Below are 21,745 nucleotides of genomic sequence, written 5' to 3' on the forward strand. Positions count from 1 at the left end.
GATATTGAGGACATTAGGGACATTGGGGATGTTGGGGACATTGGGGAATTTGGGGACATTGGGGATTTGGGGACATTGGGGACATCAGGGACATTATTGGGGAAATTGGGGACACTGGGGACATCACTGGGGATTTGGGGACATCGGGGATATTGGGGGATTTGGGGACATTGGGGAGATTTGGGGACATTGGGGACATCGTGGATATTGGGGGGAATTGGGGACATTTGGGATATTGGGGACATTTGGGATGTTGGGGACACTGGGGATTTGGGGACATTGAGAGCATTGGGGACACTGAGGACATTGGGGGATTTAGGGACATTGAGGACATCTGGGGACAAGTTGGTGCCACCACTGTGTCCCAGTTCCATTCCCAGTCCCTCCCCGTTCAATCCCAGTTCAATCCCAGTTCAATCCCAGCTCCATTCCCAGTCCATCCCAGTCCATCCCAGTCCATCCCAGTCCTTCCCAGTCCATCCCAGTCCATCCCAGTCCCTCCCAGTCCCTCCCAGTCCATCCCAGTCCATCCCAGTCCCTCCCAGTTCAATCCCAGCTCCATTCCCAGTCCGTCCCAGTCCATCCCAGTCCTTCCCAGTCCATCCCAGTTCCATCCCAGTCCATCCCAGTTCCATCCCAGTTCCATCCCAGTCCATCCCAGTCCTTCCCAGTCCATCCCAGTTCCATCCCAGTCCATCCCAGTCCCTCCCAGTTCAATCCCAGTTCCATTCCCAGTCCGTCCCAGTCCCTCCCAGTCCCTCCCAGTCCCTCCCAGTCCCTCCCAGTCCATCCCAGTCCCTCCCAGTCCATCCCAGTCCATCCCAGTCTCTCTCCCCCCTCAGCCCAGTCCATCCCAGGGAGGTGAAGGAGGAGCCTGAGGAGCTGATGAGTGACAGCTGCGGGTGAGACCCCAAAATCCCCAAAATCCCCCCAAAATTCACCCCAAAATCACCCAAAAATTGACTGAAAAATCACCCCAAAATTGACCCGAAAATCCCCAAAATCACCCCAAAACTGACCTGAAAAACCCCAAAATTAACCCAAAAATTGACCTGAAAAACCCCAAAATCACCCCAAAATTGACCTGAAAAACCCCAAAATTGACCCAAAAATTGACCTGAAAAACCCCAAAATCACCCTAAAACTGACCCCAAAATTGACCTAAAAGTCACCCCAAAATTGACCCAAAAAACCCCAAAATCACCCCAAAACTGACCCGAAAATCCCCAAAATCACCCCAAAATGGACCCAAAAAACCCCAAAGTCACCCCAGAATTGACCCCAAAATCACCCCAAAATGGACCCAAAAGGGACCCAAAAAACCCCAAAATCGCCCCAAAATTGACCCAAAAATCACCCCAAAATCACCCCAAAAATGACCCCAAAATTGACCTGAAAAACCCCAAAATTGACCCAAAAATTGACCTGAAAAACCCCAAAATCACCCCAAAACTGACCTGAAAAACCCCAAAATTAACCCAAAAATTGACCCGAAAAACCCCAAAATCACCCCAAAATTGACCCCAAAATTAACCCAAAAAACCCCAAAATCACCCCAAAACTGACCCCAAAAATGACCCCAAAATTGACCTGAAAAACCCCAAAATCACCCCAAAATTGACCTGAAAAAACCCAAAATTTACCCCAAAATTCACTCAAAAAACCCCAAAATTCACCCCAAAACTTACCCAAAAAACCCCAAAATTGACCCCAAAATCAGCCTAAAATTGACTCAAAAATCACCCCAAAATTGACCTGAAAAATCCCAAAATTGACTCCAAAATGGACCCGAAAATTGACCCAAAAATCACTCCAAAATCGATCTGAAAAACACCAAAATATACTCCAAAATTGACCAGAAAAACCCCAAAATCACCCCAAATTGACCCCAAATTGACCCCAAAATCACCTGAAATAAAATTCCCCAAATCTCCCTCAATTTCCCCCAAAATACCGAAATATTTCCCCCAAAAATTCCCCCAAAATTCTCCCAAATCTTCCCCCAAAAATTCCCCAAATTCCCCCAAAATTAAAAAAAATTCTCCCCAAATTCCCCAAAATTTAAAAAAAAAATTCCCCAAATCTCTCAAAATTTCCCCAAATCTCCCAAAATCCCCAAATTTTCCCCCAAACTCACCTGTGCCCCTCCCCCCCCTCCAGGTCCCCCCCGAGTGACGTCACCACCGAGCCGCCCTGGGTCACCTGTGCAGGTGAGGGGGGCGTGGTCACACCTGGGGTGGGCGTGGTCAGAGCTAGGGTGGGCGTGGTCTCACCTGGGTGTGTTATACTCACCTGGGGTGGGTGTGGTCACATCCGGAATGGGTGTGGTCTCACCTGAGTGGGCGTGGTCTGAGTTGGATGTGTTTATGCACACCTGGGGTGGGCGTGGTCTCACCTAGGTGTGGTCAGCTACACCTGAGTGGGCGTGGTCACACCTGGGTGTGGTCAGACACACCTGAGTGGGCGTGGTCACACCTGGAATGGGCGTGGCCACGCAATATGGGCGGGGCTTTAGCTAGAGGGACGGGGGCTCACCTGAGGGGGAGGAGCCTCACCTGGGGTGGGCGTGGTCACACCTGGGCGTGGTCAGCCTCAGCCTGGGGTGGGCGTGGCTTCATCTAGGGATGGGGAGGAGCCTCATCTAAGGGGGCGTGGCCTCACCTAGGTGGCTTCATACACACCTGGGGTGGGCGTGGTCACACCTGGGGATGGGCGTGGTCACACCTGAGCGTGGTCAGGCTCACCTGGGGTGGGCGTGGTCTCAGCTGAGTGTGTTCGTACACACCTGAGGTGGGCGTGGTCACACCTGGAAAGGGCGTGGTCTCACCTGGGGTGGGCCTGGTCACACCTGAGCGTGGTCCGGCTCACCTGGGGTGGGCGTGGCGTCACCTGGGTGGGTTCATACACACCTGAGGTGGGCGTGGTCACACCCGGGTGTGATCAGACACACCTGCGTGGGCGTGGTCACATAAGATGGGCGGGGCTTCCTCTAAGGGGAGGAGACTCACCTGGGGTGGGCGTGGTCTCACATGGAGTGGGTGTGGCCTCACATGCAATGGGTGTGGTCACACCTGGAATGGGCGTGGCCTCACCTGGGATGGGCGTGGCCTCACCTGTCCCCTCCCCTCCCCTCCCCCAGGCGGCAGCTCGGAGGACGAGGAGGATCCCCTCCCCCACCCCGGCAGTGACCCCGCCCCGCCCCTCCCCCACCTGCGCTTCGAGATCAGCAGCGAGGATGGGCTGAGGGTGACGGCCAGCAGCCTGGAGGGTAACTGGGAGGGACTGGGAGGGACTGGGAGGGACTGGGGGGAGAAAACGGGGCGGTTTTGGGGTGAAAAATGGGGATTTTGGGGTGAAAAATTGGGATTTTGGGGGCAAAAATTGGGATTTTTAGGGGGGCAATGGGAGTTTAAGGGTTAAAAATGGGAACTGGTTTATACTGGGATATATTTGGATGGAACTGGGATATACTGGTTTATACTGGGAGGGGCTGGGGGGAGAAAACGTGGAGGGTTTGGGGTGAAAAATGGGGATTTTGGGGGCAAAAATTGGGATTTTTAGGGGGAAAATGGGAGTTTAAGGGTTAATAATGGGACTGGTTTATACTGGGATGGGCTGAGGGTGACGGCAAACAGCCTGGAGGGTAACTGGGATGGACTGGGATGGACTGGTTTATACTGGGAGGGACTGGGGGGAGAAAACGCAGCGGTTTTGGGGTGATAAATGGGGATTTTGGGGTGAAAACTGGGAGTTTAAGGGTTAAAAGTGGAAGTTTAAGGGTTAAAAATGGGAACTGGTTTATACTGGGAGGAACTGGGATAAACTGGGATATACTGGGAGGGAACTGGGTTATACTGGGAGCAACTGGGGGGAGAAAACGCGGCGGTTTTGGGGTGAAAAATGGGATTCTGGGGTTTCCTGGGGGGATTTTCTTGAGTGGAATTTGGGACTTTTTGGGGATTATTATGGTTGGATTTGGGATTCTTTTTGGGTTTATTTTTGGGGTGGATTTTTGGGCTTTTGGGCCGATTTTTTAATAGGAAAATTGAGGATTTTTTGGGGATTATTTCGGTTGGATTTGGAGATATTTTGGGGTGGATTTTGGGGATTTTGGGATTATTTTGGGGTGGATTTTGGAATTACTTTGGGGTGGATTTTGGGAATTTTTGGGGTGGATTTTGTGGTGGATTTTGGGGGTTTTCGGGGCGATTTTTAATAGAAAAATTCCAGATTTTTTTAGGATTATTTTGGGTGGATTTGGGATTATTTTGTGGTTATTTTGGGGAGGATTTTAGGGTTTTTTGGGCGATTTTTAAAAGGAAATTCAGGATTTTTTGGGGATTATTTTGGGTTTTTTTCGGATTATTTTGGGGTTTTTTTGGATTATTTTGGGGTGGATTTGGGATTATTTTGGGGTGAATTTTGGGATTTTGGGTCTCCCCAGGCGCCTGGCGAGCAGTGCTGGAGAGAGTTCAGGAAGCTCGAGCCAACGCCCACCTGAGGCACCTGAGCTTCGCAGGTGAGACCCCAAAATCCCCAAAAATCACCCCAAAATCGCCCCAAAAAATTCCCAAGAAATTTTTAAAAATCCCCCCAAAATTGCCAAGAAGTTTTTTAAAAAAGCCCAAAAAATCCCATTAAATTCCCCCAAAATCAGCTGAAATCCCAAAAATCTCCAAAAATCCCTAAGAAATCCCAGAAAATCCAAAAAATCATAAAATTCCCCCAAAATCACCCCAAAAAATCCTCAAGAAATCTTTAAAAAATCGCCAGAAAAATCTCATAGAATTCCCCCAAAATCACCCCAAGAAATCCCCCAAAAAAATCTCCAAAAAATCTCTAAGAAATCCCAGAAAAATCCCATAAAATTCCCCCAAAATCAGCCTGAAATCCCAAAAAAAATCTCCGAAAAATCCCTAAGAAATCCCAGAAAAGTCCCAAAAAAATCCCATCAAATTCTCCTAAAATCAGCCTGAAATCCCCAAAAAAATCTCCAAAAAATATTTAAGAAATCCCAGAAAAATCAAAAAAAATTCCCATAAAATTCTTCCAAAATCACTCCAAAAAACCCTCAAGAAATCATTAAAAAATCGCCAAAAAAATCTCATAAAATTACTGCAAAATCCACCCCAAAAACTCCCCAAAACCACCCCAAAAACCCCCAAGAAATTTTAAAAAATCCCCTCAAAATTGCCAAGAAGTTTTTTTAAAAATCCCAAAAAAATCCCATAAAATTCCCCCAAAATCAGCCTGAAATCCCAAAAAAAATCTCCAAAAAATCCCTAAGAAATCCCAGAAAAATCCCCAAAAAATCCCATAAAATTTCCCCCAAAATCACCCCAAAAAATCCTCAAGAAATCATTAAAAAATCGCCAAAAAATCTCATAGAATTCCCCCAAAATCACCCCAAGAAATCCCAAAAAAAATCTCCAAAAAATCTCTAAGAAATCCCAGAAAAATCAAAAAAAATCCCATAAAATTTCCCCCAAAATCACCCCAAAAATCCCAAAAAATCCTTAAGAAATCACTAAAAAAGTGCCAAAAAAATCTCATAGAATTCCCCAAAATCACCCCAAGAAGTCCCCCAAAAAAATCTCCAAAATATGTCTAAGAAATCCCAGAAAAATCCCATAAAATTCCCCCAAAATTCCCCCAAAAATACCCAAGAAATCCCAAAAAATCCTCAAGAAATCATTTAAAAATCGCCAAAAAATCTCATAAAATTACTGCAAAATCCACCCCAAAAACTCCCCAAAATCGCCCCAAAAAATTCCCAAGAAATTTTTAAAAATCCCCTCAAAATCGCCAAGAAGTTTTTTAAAAAATCCCCAAAAAATCCCATAAAATTCCCCCAAAATCACCCCCAAAAATCCCAAAAAATCCTTAAGAAATCACTAAAAAAGTGCCAAAAAAATCTCATAGAATTCCCCAAAATCACCCCAAGAAGTCCCCCAAAAAAGTCTCCAAAAAATCTCTAAGAAATCTCAGAAAAATCCCATAAAATTCCCCCAAAATTCCCCCAAAAATACCCAAGAAATCCCAAAAAATCCTCAAGAAATCATTTAAAAATCGCCAAAAAATCTCATAAAATTACTGCAAAATCCACCCCAAAAACTCCCCAAAATCGCCCCAAAAAACTCCCAATAAATTAAAAAAAATCCCCCCAAAATCGTCAAGAAGTTTTTTTAAAAATCCCCAAAAAAATCCCTTCAAATTCCCCCAAAATCAGCCTGAAATCCCCAAAAAAATCTCCAAAAAATCCCTAAGAAATCCCAGAAAAATCCCCAAAAAATCCCATAAAATTCCCCCAAAATCACCCCAAGAAATCCTCAAGAAATCATTAAAAAATCGCCAAAAAAATCTCATAAAATTAGTGCAAAATCCACCCCAAAAACTCCCCAAAATCGCCCCAAAAAATCCCCAAGAAATTTTAAAAAATCCCCTCAAAATCGCCAAGAAGTTTTTTAAAAAATCCCCAAAAAATCCCATAAAATTCCCCCAAAATCAGCCTGAAATCCCCCAAAAAATACCCCAAAAAATCCCAAATGAATCCCAGAAAAATCCCAAAAAAATCCCATAAAATTCCCCCAAAATCACCCCAAGAAATCCCAAAAATCTAAAATCCTAAAAATCTCACAAATTGCAAAATCCACCCAAAAATTCCCAAAATCACCCCAAGAAATCCCAAAAAAAAAATTCTCAAGAATTTTTTTAAAAACCTACAAAAAATCCTCCAAAAATCCCATAAAATTCCCTTTTCAACTCCCCCAGACCCATTTTAAAGCCCCCAGACCCCAAAAAACCCCATTTTGAAGCCCCCAGACCCAATTTAAACCTCACAGACTCTCCAAAAAACCCATTAAAACCCCATTGAAAGCCCCCAAATTCCCATTTTAAAGTCCCAAACCCCCAAAACCCCATTTTGAAGCCCCCAGACCCATTTTGAAGCCCCCAGACCCAATTTAAACTCTGCCTTAAATACCCCCAGTTTAAAGCCCCAAACCTCCCCAAAATCCCATTGAAAAACCATTTTAAAGCCCCCAGACCACCCCATTTAAAGCCCCCAGAATTTCAGAGCCCCAGACCCATTTGGAAGCCCCCAGCCCATTTTTTGAAATCCCATTGAAATCCATTTCCAACCCAATTTAAAGCCCCTAAACTCCATTTTGAAGCCCCCAGACCCATTTTTAAGCCCCCAGACCCCCAATTTAAACCCCAGTTTTTAAGCTCCCAGACCCAATTTAAACCCCCAGACTCCTCAAAAAACTCATTTAAACCCCATTTAACTCCCATTTAAAGCCCCCAGACCCCCCAAAAAACCCCATCGAAGCCCCCAGACCCATTTTGAAGCCCCCAGACCCAATTTAAACACCTTCAGACCCCATTTAAACTCCCCCAGGCTCCATTTTTAAGCTCCCAGACCCAATTTAAACCCCCCAGACTCCTCAAAACTCATTTAAACCCCATTTAAAGCCATTTTAAAGCCCCCAGACCCCCAAACCCCATTTTAAAGCTCCCCCAGACCCATTTTAATGCTCCCAGACCCAATTTAAACTCCTCAGACTCCTAAAACCCATTTAAACCCCATTTAAAGCCATTTTAAAACCCCCAGACCCCAAAAACCCCATTTCGAAGCCCCCAGACCCATTTTGAAGCCCCCAGACCCAATTTAAACACCCCCAGACCTCATTTAGACCCCGTTTTGCCCCAGAGCCCATTTAAACCCATTAAACCCCCATTTAAACCCATTTTAAAGCCCCAGACCCATTTGGAAGCCCCCAGACCCATTTTAAAGCCCCCAGACCCAATTTAAACCTCCCAGACTCCCCAAAAAACTCATTCAAACCCCATTTAAAGCCATTTTAAAACCCTCAGACCCCAAAACCCCATTTTGAAGCCCCCAGTTGGTTTCAGACCCATTTTAATGCTCCCAGACCCAATTTAAACCCCAGACTCGCCGAAAACCCATTTTAACCCCATTTAAAGTCCCCAGATCCCCATTTTAAAGCCCCAAACCCCAAAACCCCATTTTAGACCGCCTCCCCAGACCCAATTTAAACTCCAGTCCCATAAACCCATTTAAAGCCCCAAACGCCATTTTAAAGCCCCCAGACCCCAAAACCCCATTTTAAAGCCCCCAGACCCAATTTGAAGCCTCTCAGACCCATTAAAACCTCCCAGACTCCCAAACCCCATTAAACCCCATTTAAAGCCATTTTAAAGCCCAAACCCCCAAAACCCCATTTCGAAGCCCCCAGACCCATTTGGAAGCCCCAGACCCAATTTAAACACTTTCAGACCCAATTTAAACACCCCCAGACCCATTTTAATGCTCCCAGACCCAATTTAAAGCCCTCAGACTCCTCAAAAAACTCATTTAAACCCCATTTAAAGCCATTTTAAAACCCCCAGACCCCAAAAAAACTCCATTTCAAAGCCCCCCGACCCATTTTGAAGCCCCCAGACCCAATTTAAACACCCCCAGACCCCATTTAAACTCCCCCAGGATCCATTTTGAAGACCCCAGACCCAATTTAAATCCCCCAGACTCCCCAAAAAATCCATTCAAACCCCATTGAAAGCCCCCAAATCCCCATTTTAAAGCCCCCAGACCCAATTTGAACACCTCCAGACCCCATTTAAAGAGCCTCAGACTCCATTTCGAAGCCCCCAGCCCCATTTTCTGCCCCCAGGGATGAACAGTCTGTGCCTCCTGAGCATCAACCACAACTCCAGGGTGTTTCTGCTCCATTGAAATCCCATTGAAATCCCATTGAAATCCCATTTCAACCCAATTTAAAGCCCCTAAACCACCATTTTGAAGCCCCCAGACCCATTTCGAAGCCCCCAGACCCATTCTAAACACCCCCAGACCCAATTTAAACACCTTCAGACCCAATTTAAACTCCCCCAGGCTCCGTTTTTAAGCTCCCAGACCCAATTTAAACCCCCTAGACTCCCCAAAAAACTCATTTAAACCCCATTTAAAGCCATTTTAAAACCCCCAGACCCCAAAAAAACCCCATCTTAGAGCCCCAGACCCACTTTGAAGCCCCCAGACCCATTTTAAGCCCCCAGACGCCCAAAAAAATCCATTCAAACCTCATTTAAAGCCCCCAAACTGCCTTTTAAAGCCCAGACCCCAAAAACCCCATTTAAAGCCCCCAGCCCCATTTTGAGCCTCAGACCCAATTAAAACCCCCCAGACTCCCCAAAACTCATTTAAACCCATTTAAAGCCATTTTAAAGCCCCCAGACCCCCCAAAACCCCCATTTCAAAGCCCCCAGACCCATTTCGAAGCCCCCAGACCCAATTTAAACACCTTTAGACCCCATTTAAACTCCCAGGATCCATTTGAAGCCCCCAGACCCATTTTAAAGCCCCCAGACCCAATTTAAACCCCCCAGACTCCCAAAAACTCACTTAAACCCCATTTAAAGCCATTTTAAAACCCCAGACCCCAAAACCCCTCGAAGCCCCGATTTCAAAGCCCCCAGACCTACTTGGAAGCCCCAGACCCAATTTAAACTCCCCCAGGATCCACTTTGAAGCCCCCAGACCCAATTTAAACCCCCCAGACTCCCCCAAAAATCCATTCAAACCCCATTTAAAGCCCCCAAACTGCCTTTTTAAAGCCCCCAGACCCCAAACCCCATTTTAAAGCCCCCAGACCCAATTTGAACCCTCCAGACATTTAAGAGCCTCAGACTCCAGTTGGCCCCCTGTGACCCAATTTAAAGCCCCCAGACCCTTTAAACACCTTTAGACCCCATTTAAACTCCCCAGGATCCATTTTGAAGCCCCAGACCCATTTTAAAGCCCCCAGACCCATTTCAACCCCCAGTCCCAAAAGCCATTTAAACCCCATTTAACTCCCATTTAAAGCCCCCGGACTCCCAAAACCCCATCGAATCCCCAGACCCATTCTGAAGCCCCCAGACCCAATTTAAACACCTTCAGACCCAATTTAAACTCCCCAGGATCCATTTTGAAGCCCCCAGACCCAATTTAAACCCCAGACTCCCAAAAATCCATTCAAACCCCATTTAAAGCCCCCAAACTGCCTTTAAAGCCCCCAGACCCCCAAACCCCATTTTAAAGACCCCAGACCCAATTTAAACCCCCCAGACTCCTCAAAACTCATTTAAACCCCACTTAAAGCCATTTTAAAGCCCCCAGACCCCCAAACTCCCCATTTTAAGCCCCCAGACCCATTTAATGCTCCCAGACCCACTAACTCCAGACTGCCGAACCCTTTTAACCCCATTTAAAGCCCAAATCCCCATTTTAAAGCCCCCAGACCCCCAAAACCCCATTTCGAAGCCCCCAGACCCATTTTGGAAGCCCCCAGACCCATTTTAAACACTCCCAGACCTCATTTCAGGACCCCAGACCTCGTTTGAGCCCCCAGAGCCCATTTAAACCCCATTAAACCCCATTTAAACCCCAAAATCTCCATTTTAAAGCCCCCAGACCCCCAAAACCCCCATTTTAATTCCCCCAAACCCCATTTCAGAGCCCTCAGACCCATTTTAGCCCTTGACCCAATTTAAACACCTCTAGTCCCACATTAAACACCCCCAGCCCCCATTTCAAGCCCCCAGACCTCCCCAAAATCCCACTGAAATGCCTCAAAACCCCATTTTAAGCCCAGGCCCAATTTAATTGCCCCTGGACCCATTTTAAACACTCCCAGACCCATTTTAAATGCCCCAGACCCAGTTTAAACCCCCAGACCCCAAAACCCCATTTTAAAGCTCCCAGGCCCCCAAAAACCACCATTTTTAAAGCCCCCAGACCCATTTGGAAGCCCCCAGCCCCATTTTCTGCCCCCAGGGATGATCAGTCTGTGCCTCCTGGGCATCAACCACAACTCCAGGGTGTTTCTGCTCCATTGAAATCCCATTGAAATCCCATTTCAACCCAATTTAAAGCCCCTAAACCACCATTTTGAAGCCCCCAGACCCATTTTAACGCCCCCAGACCCAATATAAACACCCCCAGACCCATTTAAACCCCAGGCTCCGTTTTAAGCTCCCAGACCCAATTTAAACCCCCTAGACTTCAAAACTCATTTAAACCCCATTATCCCCATTTAAAGCCCCTAGACCCCAAAACCCCATGAAGCCCCCAGACCCATTTGGAAGCCCCCAGACCCAATTAAACACCTTCAGACCCAATTTAAACTCCCCAGGCTCCATTTTTAAGCTCCCAGACCCAATTTAAACCCCCCAGACTCTTCAAAAAACTCATTTAAACCCCATTTAAAGCCATTTTCAGACCCCCAAACCCCCCATTTTAAAGCCCCCAGACCCATTTGAAGCCCCCAGACCCATTTTAATGCTCCCAGACCCACTTAAACCCCAGACTGCCGAAAACCCATTTTGTTCCCTTTAAAGCCCCCTGAAATCCCATTTTAAGCCCCCTTAGACCCCCCAAACCACCATTTCAGAGCCCCCAGACCCATTTTGAAGCCCCCAGACCCATTCTAAACAACCCCAGACCCATTTTGAAGCCCCTAGACCTCGTTTTGAGCCCCCCTGGACCCTATTTAAACCCCATTAAACCCCAATTAAAGCCCACAAATCTCCATTTTAAAGCCCCCAGACCCCCCAAAATCCCCTCTAAACTCCCCCCAGCCCCATTTGGAAGCCCCCAGCCCCATTTTTCCCCCCCAGGGATGAGCGGTCTGCGCCTCCTGGGCATCCACCACGACGCAGTGCTGTTCCTGCTGGAGCAGCTGCCCGGCGCTGCTCGCTGCTCTCACTACCGGTTCCGTTATCATCCTCCCCGGAGAGATCCTCCCCACTGCCCCCCGCCCAGGAACCCCTCGGGGTGCGCCAGGGCCGAGCTCTACCTGAGGTGAGGGACTGGGAGGGACTGGGAGGGGACTGGGAGGGACTGGGAGGGACTGAGAGGGAAAAATGTGGCGGTTTTGGGGTGAAAAATGGGGATTTTAGGGTGAAAAATGGGAGTTTTGGGGGTTAAAAATGGGGATTTTGGAGGTGAAAATGGGAGTTTAAGGGTTAAAAATGGGATTGGTTTATACTGGGAGGGACTGGGGGGAGAAAACGCGGCGGTTTTGGGGTGAAAAATGGGGATTTTGGGGTGGAAAATGGGGGTTTTGCGGGGGGAAAATGGGAGCTTAAGGGTTAAAAATGGGATTGGTTTGTACTGGGAGGGACTGGGAAGGACTGGGAGGGACTGGGAGTAGAAAACACGGAGGTTTTGGGGTGGAAAATGGGGATTTTAGGGTGGAAAATGGGGTTTTAGTGGGGGAAATGGGAGTTTAAGGGTTAAAAATGGGATTGATTTATACTGGGAGGGACTGGGAGGCACTGGGTTATACTGGGATGGAACTGGGAGGGACTGGGAGGGGCTGGGAGGAGAAAACGCAGAGGTTTTGGGGTGGAAAATGGGGATTTTGGGGTGAAAAATGGGGGTTTTAGGGGTAAAAAGGGAACTGGGTTATACTGGTTTATACTGGGATATACCGGTTTATACTGGGGTGGAACTGGGTGTGACTGGGAGGGACTGGGAGGAAAAAACCTGGAGGTTTTGGGGTGGAAAATGGGGATTTTGGGGTGGAGAATGGGAGTTTTTTAGGTGGAAAATGGGAGGGGGTAAAACGTCACTGGTTTATACTGGGAGGCACTGGAATGGGACTGGTGTGGCACTGGGCCATACTGGGAGGCACTGGGAGGTGTCACCCACGGGTCTGGGGGTGTCACCCATGTTTTTGGGTCACCCCTAACCCCCCAAATTTCCCTCTCTCCCCCCCCAGGAAGTGCACCTTCGACATGTTCAGCTTCCTGGCGTCGCAGCACCGCGCTCTGCCCCAGGGACCTCCTCCCCGCGAGGAAGAGGAGGACGAGGTGCAGCTCAAGCCCACCCGGTGAGGCCTCACCCATGGGGTGACCCCCTGGAGTTTTGGGGACCCCCTCCCCAAAAAACCCCCCTCGGGGATCCCCCAAATTTACCCCTCAATAGAAGTCAATGGGTAGACCTGATGGCTCTTATGTGGGTAGACCTGGTGTCCCCGCAATGTAATTCAATGGGTAGACCTGATGGCTCTTATGTGGGTAGACCTGGTGTCCCCCCAATGTAATTCAATGGGTAGACCTGGTGTCCCCCCAATGTAATTCAATGGGTAGACCTGATGGCTCTTACTTGGGTAGACCTGGTGTCCCCCCAATGTAATTCAATGGGTAGACCTGGTGTCCCCGCAATGTAATTCAATGGGTAGACCTGGTGTCCCCGCAATGTAATTCAATGGGTAGACCTGGTGTCCCCGCAATGTAATTCAATGGGTAGACCTGATGTCCTTCTAATAGTAATGACCTGGTGGGTCTTTAAGTAATCTGTGGGTAGACCTGATGTCCTGCATAGCAGTCAGGGGTAGACCTGATGTCCCCCTAATGTAATTCAGTGGGAAGAGCTGATGTCCTATTAGTCAATGGGTAGACCTGGTGGGTCTTTTAGTACTCTATGGGTAGACCTGGCGTCCCACATAGCAGTCAATGGGTAGACCTGCTGTCCCCCTAATGTAATTCCATGGGAAGATCTGCTGTCTCTTCTAGCAACCTATGGGTAGACCTGGTGTCCCACATAGTAGCCAATGGGTAGACCTGCTGTCCCCCCTGATGTAATTCAATGGGTAGACCTGATGTCCTTCTAATATTAGTCAATGGGTAGACCTGGTGGGTCCTTTAGTAATCTATGGGTAGACCTGATGTCCCGCATAGCAGTCAAGGGGTAGACCTGGTGTCCCCCTAGTGTAATTCAATGGGTAGACCTGACTAACAGTAAGCTGTGGGTAGACCTGGCGTCCTGCATAGCAGTCAATGGGTAGACCTGATGTCTCCCAATGTAATTCAATGGGAAGAGCTGCTGTCTTCTTGCTACCTATGGGTAGACCTGGTGTCCCACATAGTAGCCAGCGGATAGACCTGCTGTCCCCCCTAATGTAATTCAATGGGTAGACCTGATGTCCTTCTAATATTAGTCAATGGGTAGACCTGGTGGGTCCTTTAGTAATCTATGGGTAGACCTGATGTCCCGCCTAGCAATTAAGGGGTAGACCTGGTGTCCCCCTAATGTAATTTAATTGGAAGCGCTGCTGTCTTCTTTTAGTAACTTATGGGTAGACCTGGTGTCCCACATAGTAGACAGTGGGTAGACCTGATGGCTCCCTAATCTAATTCAATGGGTAGACCTGGTGTCCCATATAGCAACCTATGGGTAGACCTGGTGTCCCATTAATGTAATTCAATGGGTAGACCTGATGTCCTTATATTAGTCAATGGGTAGACCTGATGTCCTTCTAATGTTATTCAATGGGTAGACCTGGTGTCCCATATAGCAACCTATGGGTGGACCTGATGTCCTTATGTAATTCAATGGGTAGACCTGATGTCCCGTTAATGTAATTCAATGGGTAGACCTGATGTCCCTCCCACACCTGAGGGGGTTTTTTGGGGTTTCCTAAATTTTTTGGGGTCCCAAGAGAGATTTTGGGGTCCCAGGGGTGGTTTTGGGGTCACCCTGTGGGTGGGGACAGTTTTGGGGTGGGGTTTGGGTTCCTATGATGGGATTAGGGGGTGATTTTGGGAGGTTTTTGGGGTCTCATGGTAGGATTTTGGGGAGATTCTGGGATTTTTTGGGGTTTTTTTTGGGTTTTTGGGGCAGTTTTGGGGATTTTTTTTGGTTTTGGGGTTTTGGGGAGGTTTTGGGGGAATTTTCTGGGAATTTTGGGGTTTTTGGGGAGAATTTAAGGGGTTTTGGTGGGATTTTTAGGGGGATTTTTGCTGGATATTAGGGTTTTTTGGGGGCTTTTTGGAGTGGTTTTGGGGATTTTTTTGGGGTGGTTTTGGGGGGATTTTCTGGGGGAATTTTGGGGTTTTTGGTGGGATTTTTTTGGGGATTTTCAGGGCAGTTTTGGGGATTTTTTTTGGGGCAGTTTTGGGGTAGTTTCGGGGAGGTTTTGGGGATTTTTTTGGGGAAGTTTTGTGGTACTTTTGGGGTGGTTTTGGGGATTTTTTGGGGTGGTTTTGGGGGTTTTCGGGGTGGTTTTGGGGTATTTTTTTGGGACAGTTTCGGGGATTTTTTTGGGGTGGTTTTGGCGATTTTTTTGGGGCGGTTTTGGGGGTTTTTTTTGGGAGGTTTTGGGGTATTTTTGGGGCAGTTTTGGGGTATTTTTGGGGAGGTTTTGGGATTTTTTTGGGGAGGTTTTGGGATTTTTTTGGGGAAGTTTCGGGGGTTTTTGCAGGGATTTTTGGGGCGGTTTTGGGGTATTTTTGGGGTGGTTTGGGGGTTTTTGGGTGGTTTTGGGGTTTTCTGGGGAAGTTTCGGGGTTTTGGAGGGATTTTTGGGGGGAATTTTGGGGTTTTTTTGGGGAGGTTTTGGGGTATTTTCGGGGAAGTTTTGGGGTATTTTTGGGGAGGTTTCGGGGGGTATTTTTGGGGTGGTTTTGTGGTATTTTCAGGGTGGTTTTGGGGTATTTTTGGGGTGTTGGGGATTTTTTGGGGCAGTTTTGGGGTATTTTCGGGGAGGTTTTGGGGTATTTCTGGGGAAGTTTTGTGGTATTTTTGGGGTGGTTTTGGGGTATTTTTGGGGAAGTTTTGGGGATTTTTTTGGGGCAGTTTCGGGGTTTTTTGGGGTGGTTTCGGGGTTTTGGGGATTTTTTGGGGTTTGGGTGGTTTTGGGGTATTTTTGGGGTATTTTCGAGGCTGGTTTTGGGGTATTTCTGGGGAGGTTTTGGGGGGTTTTGGGCGGATTTTTTCGGAGTTTTTTGGGGTGGTTTTGGGGTATTTTCAGGGCAGTTTTGGGGTATTTTTGGGGCGATTTTGGGGTGGTTTTGGGGAGGTTTCGGGGGGTTCTGGGGACCCCCTGACGCCCTCCCAGCCGCGCCACCAGCCTGGAGCTTCCCATGGCGATGCGCTTTCGGCACCTGAAGAGAACAGCCAAGGAGGCCGTGGGGGTGTACCGGTGAGTGGGGGGGGACACACCTGGGGACACCTGGGGACACCTGGGAGGGATAAAAACACACCTGGGGGCATCTGGGGACACCTGGGACACACCTGGGGGCACCTGGGGGCACCTGGGACACACCTGGGGACACCTGGGGGCACCTGGGACACACCTGGGGACACCTGGGAGGGATAAAAACACACCTGGGGGACACCTGGGGACACACCTGGGGGCACCTGGGGCACACCTGGGGGCACCTGGGGGGTTAAAAACACACCTAGGCACACCTGGGAGGGATAAAACACACCTGGGGGCACCTGGGAAACACCTGGGACACACCTGGGAGGGATAAAAACACACCTGGGCGCACCTGGGATACACCTTGGGGGCATTTGGGGACACCTGGGGGCACCTGGGACACACCTGGGGGCACCTGGGGACACCTGGGGCACACCTGGGGACACCTGGGACACACCTGGGGGTACCTGGGGGCACCTGGGACACACCTGGGATACACCTGGGGGCACCTGGGGACACCTGGGGGCACCTGGGACACACCTGGAGCACACCTGGGGGCACCTGGGGGGTTAAAAACACACCTGGGCACACCTGGGAGGGATAAAACACACCTGGGCGCACCTGGGATACACCTTGGGGGCATTTGGGGACACCTGGGATACACCTGGGATACACCTGGGGACACCTGGAATACACCTGGGGGGGATAAAAACACACCAGGGCACACCTGGGATACACGTGGGATACACCTGGGGACAGCTGGGGACACCTAGGATACACCTGGGCACACCTGGGACACACCTGGGAGGGCTAAAAACACACCTGGGGGCACCTGGGATACACCTGGGCACACCTGGGGTACACCTGGGAGGGATAAAACACACCAGGGCACACCTGGGACACACCTGGGGAAACCTGGGGAGTTAAAAACACACCTGGGGGGTTAAAAACACACCTGGGGACACCTGGGGACACACCTGGGGACACACCTGGGGACACCTGGGAGGGATAAAAACACACCTGGGCACACCTGGAGGGGGTAAAAACACACCTGGGGGGTTTAAAACGCACCTGGGACACACCTGGGGACACCTGGAGACACCTGGAGACAGCTGGGGACACCTGGGGGGGTTAAAAACACACCTGGGACACATTTGGACACACCTGGGGGCACCTGGGAGGGATAAAAACACACCTGGGGAGTTAAAAACACACCTGGGCACACCTGGGACACATTTGGACACACCTGGGGGGTTTAAAACACACCTGGAGGGGAGAAAACCACACCTGGGGGGCATTTGGGCACACCTGGGCACACCTGGGAGGGCTAAAAACACACCTGGGGAGGATAGAAACACACCTGGGCACACCTGGGGGGGATTTTTGGGGGATTTAAGAGTTCCCGGGTGGATTTTGGTGACGTTTTCTGCATTCCTGGGGGGATTTTGGGGTTTTTTGGTGGGATTTTCGGTGTTTTTAGTGGGATTTTTGTGATATTTAATAGGATTTTGTGTGGTTTTAAAGGGATTTTTGGGGGATTTTGGGATCTTTTTCAGGGAATTTTGGGATTTTTGTGAGTTTTTTTGATTTTTAATGGGATTTTGGGTGTTTTTAGTGGGATTTTTGTGGAGATTTTGGGGTTTTTAGTGGGATTTTTGTGGGGATTTTGGGGTTTTTAATGGGATTTTGGTGGGATTTTTGGGATTTTTAATGGGATTTTGGATGTTTTTAATGGGATTTTTGTGGGAATTTTGGGGTTTTTTGTGGGATTTTTGGGATTTTTGTGGGATTTTTGGTGTTTTTAATGGGATTTTTGTGGGATTTTTTTGATTTTTAATGGGATTTTCAGTGTTCTTAATGGGAATTTTTGTGGGGATTTTGGGGTTTTTAGTGGGATTTTTGTGGGATTTTTGGGATTTTTATTAGGATTTTCAGTGTTTTTAATGGGATTTTTGTGGGATTTTGGGATTTTGTTCTGGGAATTTTGTGATTTTTGTGGGATTTTTGGGATTTTTAATGGAATTTTGGGGGTTTTAAATGGGATTTTTGTGGGAATTTTGGGGTTTTTAGTGGGATTTTTGGAGGGATTTTGGGATTTTTTTCTGGGAATTTTGGGGGTTTTGTGGGATTTTTGTGATTTTTAATGGAATTTTTGGTGTTTTTAATGGGATTTTTGTGGGGATTTTGGAATTTTCATTGGGAATTTTTAATGGGATTTTTGATGTCTTTAATGGGATTTTTGTGGGATTTTTGGTGTTTTTAATGGGATTTTTGTGGGATTTTTGTGATTTTTAATGGAATTTTTGGTGTTTTTAATGGGATTTTTGTGGGGATTTTGGAATTTTCATTGGGAATTTTTAATGGGATTTTTGATGTCTTTAATGGGATTTTTGTGGGATTTTTGGTGTTTTTAATGGGATTTTCGTTGTTTTTAATGGGATTTTTGTGGGATTTTTGGGATTTTTAAAGGGATTTTCAGTATTGTTAGTGGGATTTTTGTGGGATTTTTGGGATTTTTAATGGGATTTTCAGTGTTTTTAATGGGATTTTTGATGGGATTTTTGCTGTTTTTAATGGGATTTTCGTGGGGGTTTTGGGATTTTGGGGTTTTTGGGATTGGGGGTGACCCTGTGCCCCCCCAGCTCGGCCATCCACAGACAGAGAGGTTTTTGGGATTCCTGGGTGGATTTTTAGCAGGATTTTGGGATTTTTGTGGGATTTTTGTGATTTTTAATGGGATTTTTGTGGGAATTTTGGGATTTTTAGTGGGATTTTTGTGGGAATTTTAGTGGGATTTTTGGAATTTTTAATGGGATTTTCGTGGGGATTTTGGGATTTTTAATGGGATTTTTATAGGATTTTCTGTGTTTTTAGTGGGATTTTTGTGGGGATTTTGGGACCTTTATTGGGATTTTTGTGGGATTTTTTTGATTCTTAATGGGATTTTTGCTGTTTTTAATGGGATTTTTGTGGGATTTTTAGGTTTTCTAATGGGATTTTGGGTGTTTTTAATGGGATTTTCAGGTTTTTAATGGGATTTTTGTTGCTTTTAATGGGATTTTCACGGGAATTTTGGGATTTGGGGGTTTTTGGGATTGGGGGTGACCCTGTGCCCCCCCAGCTCGGCCATCCACGGGCGCGGCCTGTTCTGCAAGCGGAACATCGAGGCCGGAGAGATGGTGATAGAATATTCCGGAATCGTCGTGCGCTCCGTGCTCACCGACAAGAGGGAGAAGTTCTACGACAGCAAGGTGGGGAAAACCCCGAAAATTTGGGGGAAAAACCCGAAAATTTGGGGAAAAACCCGAAAATTTGGGGGAAAACCCGAAAATTTGGGGGAAAAACCCGAAAATTTGGGGGAAAACCCGAAAATTTGGGGGAAAACCCAAAAATTTGGGGGAAATCCCAAAGTTTGGGGGAAAATCCCAAAATTTGGGAGAAAAATCCCAAAATTTTGGGGGAAAATCCCGAAAATTTGGGGAAAAACCAAAAAATTTGGGGGAAAATCCCAAATTTGGGGGAAAACCAAAATTTGGAAAAACCCAAAATTTGGGGAAAATCCCAAAAATTTGGGGGAAAAACCGAAAATTTGGGGAAAACCAAAAATTTGGAAAAACCCAAAATTGGGGAAAACAAACTGAAAAAGTAGGGAAAATCCGAAAATTTGGGGGAAAATCCCGAAAAATTTGGGGAAAATCCTAAAATTTGGGGAAAAACCCGAAAATTTGGGGGAAAACCCAAAAGCAAGGAAAACCCAAAAATTGGGGGGAAAACCCAAAAATTTTGGGGGCAAAACCCAAAAATTTGGGGAAATCCCAAAACTTTGGGGAGACTCGAAAAGAGGGAAAACCCTGAAATTTGGGAGATCCAAAAAATGGGGAATCCCAAAATTTTGGGAGAATCCAGGAGAAGGAAAACCCCGAAATTTTGGGGACCCAAAAATGGAGGAGAAAATCCCCAAAATTGGGGGAAAAACCCGAAAATTTGGGACCAAATTTGGGGAAAATCCCAAAAATTTGGGGGAAGAACCCGAAAATTTGGGGAAATCCCAAAAGCTTAGGGGAAAAACCCCAAAATTTTGGGGAAAACCTGAAAATTTGGGGGAAAAACCCGAAAATTTGGGGAAAACCCTAAAATTTGGGGGAAAACCCAAAAATTTAGGGCAAAACCCAAAAATTTGGGGAAAATCCCAAAAATTTGGGGGAAATCCCTGAAATTTGGGGAAAATCCCAAAAATTTGGGGGAAAATCCCAAAAATTTGGGGGAAAAACCCTAAAATTTGGGGGAAAAACCCGAAAATTTGGGGAAAAACCCGAAAATTTGGGGAAACCTAAAATTTGGGGGAAAACCTGAAAATTTGGGAAAACCCGAAAATTTGGGAAAACCCAAAAATTTGGGGGAAAAACCCGAAAATTTGGGGAAAACCCAAAGCAGGGAAAACCCGAAAATTTGGGGGAAAAACCCGAAAATTTGGGGAAAAACCTGAAAATTTGGGGGAAAACCCGAAAATTTGGGGGAAAACCCAAAAGCTTGGGGGAAAAACCCGAAAATTTGGGGGAAAAACCCGAAAATTTGGGGGAAAATCCCAAAAATTTGGGGGAAAAACCCGAAAATTTGGGGGAAAATCCCAAAAATTTGGGGGAAAAACCTGAAAATTTGGGGGAAAAAAACCTGAAAATTTGGGGGAAAAACCTGAAAATTTGGGGCATAAAAACCTGAAAATTTGGGGGAAAAACCCGAAAATTTGGGGGGAAAACCTCAAAAAATGGGAGGGAAGGGCTGAAAAATTGGGGAGACCCTGGGGACAGCTTGGGGACACTCAAACCTTGACCACAACCCAACCCTTGACCATGACCCAACCATTCATGATGTCCTCAACCATTAATGTCCCCAACCCTTGGCCATGACCCAACCCTTGGCCATGACCCCATGAATGATGTCCCCAACCCTTGACCATGACCCCGTTAATGATGTCCCCAACCCTTGACCATGACCACAACCATTCATGATGTCCCCAACCCTTGGCCATGACCCCGTTAATGATGTCCCCAACCCTTGACCATGACCACAACCATTCATGATGTCCCCAACCCTTGGCCATGACCCCGTTAATGATGTCCCCAACCCTTGACCATGACCACAACCATTCATGATGTCCTCAACTCTTGGTGTCCTCCACCGTTAATGTCCCCAACCGTTAACGATGTCCTCAACCCTTGACCACACCCCACCCTTCACCATGACCCCACCATTAATGTCCCCAACCATTCATGATGTCCCCAACCCTTGACCATGACCACAACCATTCATGATGTCCTCAACTCTTGGTGTCCTCCACCGTTAATGTCCCCAACCGTTAACGATGTCCTCAACCCTTGACCACAGCCCAGCCCTTGACCATGACCCAACCATTAATGTCCCCAACCATTCATGATGTCCCCAACTCTTGACCATGACCCCACCATTAATGTCCCCAACCCTTGATGGTGTCCCCAACCCTTGACCACAACCCAACCCTTGACCATCACAACCCTTGACCGTGACCCAACCACTAATGATGTCCCCAACCATTAATGATGTCACCAACCCTTGACCATACCCCCACTGACCACCCCCACTGACCGCCCCGCCCTCCCCGCAGGGCATCGGCTGCTCCATGTCCCCAACCCTTGACCGTGACGCCATTCATGATGTCCCCAACCCTTGACCATCACAAGCCTTGACCATGACCCAACCACCAATGATGTCCCCAACCAC

At 47.4% G+C, this 21,745-nt stretch overlaps 1 protein-coding gene across 9 annotated transcripts in view; it reads left to right on the forward strand.

Annotated features, from left to right (window-relative positions):
- Positions 1-21,745, forward strand: part of LOC146423581 (uncharacterized) — a 32,179-nt gene that overhangs the window by 9,624 nt on the left and 810 nt on the right. For 8 of the 9 annotated variants that reach the window (XM_085044708.1, XM_085044713.1, XM_085044712.1 and 5 more), the window contains 8 exons: positions 843-902; positions 2,161-2,210; positions 3,140-3,268; positions 4,445-4,519; positions 11,680-11,863; positions 12,786-12,896; positions 15,905-15,988; positions 19,110-19,239. In XM_085044708.1, coding sequence (XP_084900834.1) covers positions 843-902; positions 2,161-2,210; positions 3,140-3,268; positions 4,445-4,519; positions 11,680-11,863; positions 12,786-12,896; positions 15,905-15,988; positions 19,110-19,239 — 823 coding nt within the window. The remainder of the gene's footprint in view (positions 1-842; positions 903-2,160; positions 2,211-3,139; positions 3,269-4,444; positions 4,520-11,679; positions 11,864-12,785; positions 12,897-15,904; positions 15,989-19,109; positions 19,240-21,745) is intronic. The other variant, XM_085044709.1, reaches the window with a different exon arrangement.

Source organism: Lichenostomus cassidix, unplaced genomic scaffold (assembly GCF_008360975.1).
Source record: "Lichenostomus cassidix isolate B80296 unplaced genomic scaffold, HeHo_3.0 HiC_scaffold_37, whole genome shotgun sequence".
In the NCBI taxonomy this organism is placed as follows: Eukaryota; Metazoa; Chordata; class Aves; order Passeriformes; family Meliphagidae; genus Lichenostomus; species Lichenostomus cassidix.